Source organism: Sinocyclocheilus rhinocerous, unplaced genomic scaffold (assembly GCF_001515625.1).
Source record: "Sinocyclocheilus rhinocerous isolate Xijiao unplaced genomic scaffold, SAMN03320098_v1.1 scaffold3122, whole genome shotgun sequence".
Lineage (NCBI taxonomy): Eukaryota > Metazoa > Chordata > Actinopteri > Cypriniformes > Cyprinidae > Sinocyclocheilus > Sinocyclocheilus rhinocerous.
Genome location: NW_015635551.1, coordinates 24,822 through 25,812, shown reverse-complemented (window position 1 = coordinate 25,812; position 991 = coordinate 24,822). Strand labels below are relative to the sequence as shown.

Here is a 991-nt window from a genome sequence, read left to right as displayed (position 1 = left end):
CGGTCATGGGGATAATAAAACAAGGTTATACACTCCAATTCGCTCGAAGACCCCTGCGTTTCAGTGGCGTGGTCTCCACCTCGGTTCAGAGCGAGGATGCACACGTCCTGCGCGCAGAGGTGATGAATTTGCTGGCAAAAGGAGTCGTAGAAACGGTTCCCCCAGCCGAGAGCGAGTCAGGCTTCTACAGCCGTTACTTCCTCGTCCCCAAGAAGGATGGCGGCCTAAGGCCCATTCTCGATCTCAGGTGTCTGAATCGCGCCCTCATGAGACGGCCGTTCAGGATGATTACATTGAAACAGATCCTCTCACAAGTATGCCAAGGGGACTGGTTCTTTTTGCTGGACCTGAAAGATGCTTACTTTCACATCCAGATAGCCCCCCGTCACAGACGATTCTTGAGATTCGCCTTTGAGGGAGTGACTTATCAATACATGGTCCTTCCCTTTGGGCTGTCCCTAGCTCCTTGCACTTTTACAAAGTGCATGGATGCGGCTCTTTCCCCACTGAGACAGACGGGAATCCGCATTCTGAATTACCGTGACGACTGGCTCATTCTGGCCCAGTCGGAGGACGAGCTACTATCTCACAGATCCTTCCTCCTCAGCCACTTAGAATGCCTGGGACTCAGGGTTAATTTTGCCAAGAGCGCGCTGTCCCCCAGCCAATGAATATCATTCCTGGGAACAGTTTTAGACTCAGCCCAAATGAGGGCGGTTGCCACGCCAGAACGTGCGCTGGCCATTCAGCAGCTCGTGGCCTCATTCAGAGTTGGAGCCTCTCGACCCCTCAAGGTGTTTCAGAGGATGCTAGGCCTCATGGCCTTGGTGTCTCCAGGACTACAGTTGGGCCTGCTCCGCATGCGGCCCCTTTAGTATTGGCCACGAGTTCCATCCCGCGCCTGGCGTCTGAGACGCCTTCGCGTCAAGGTAGAACGGGCCTGTGTATCAGCCCTGGCCCCTTGGAAAGATCCTCGTTGGATGGAACGGGG

General features: G+C 54.8%; 1 protein-coding gene across 1 annotated transcript in view; it reads left to right on the top strand.

The window, feature by feature from the left end:
* Window positions 1-122: 122 nt before the first annotated feature.
* The window catches only part of LOC107747336 (uncharacterized), a 6,785-nt gene continuing 5,916 nt past the window's right edge, over window positions 123-991 (top strand). Inside the window, exon 1 of the mRNA XM_016561802.1 lies at window positions 123-314. Within this exon, the coding sequence (XP_016417288.1) occupies window positions 123-314 (192 nt within the window). The remainder of the gene's footprint in view (window positions 315-991) is intronic.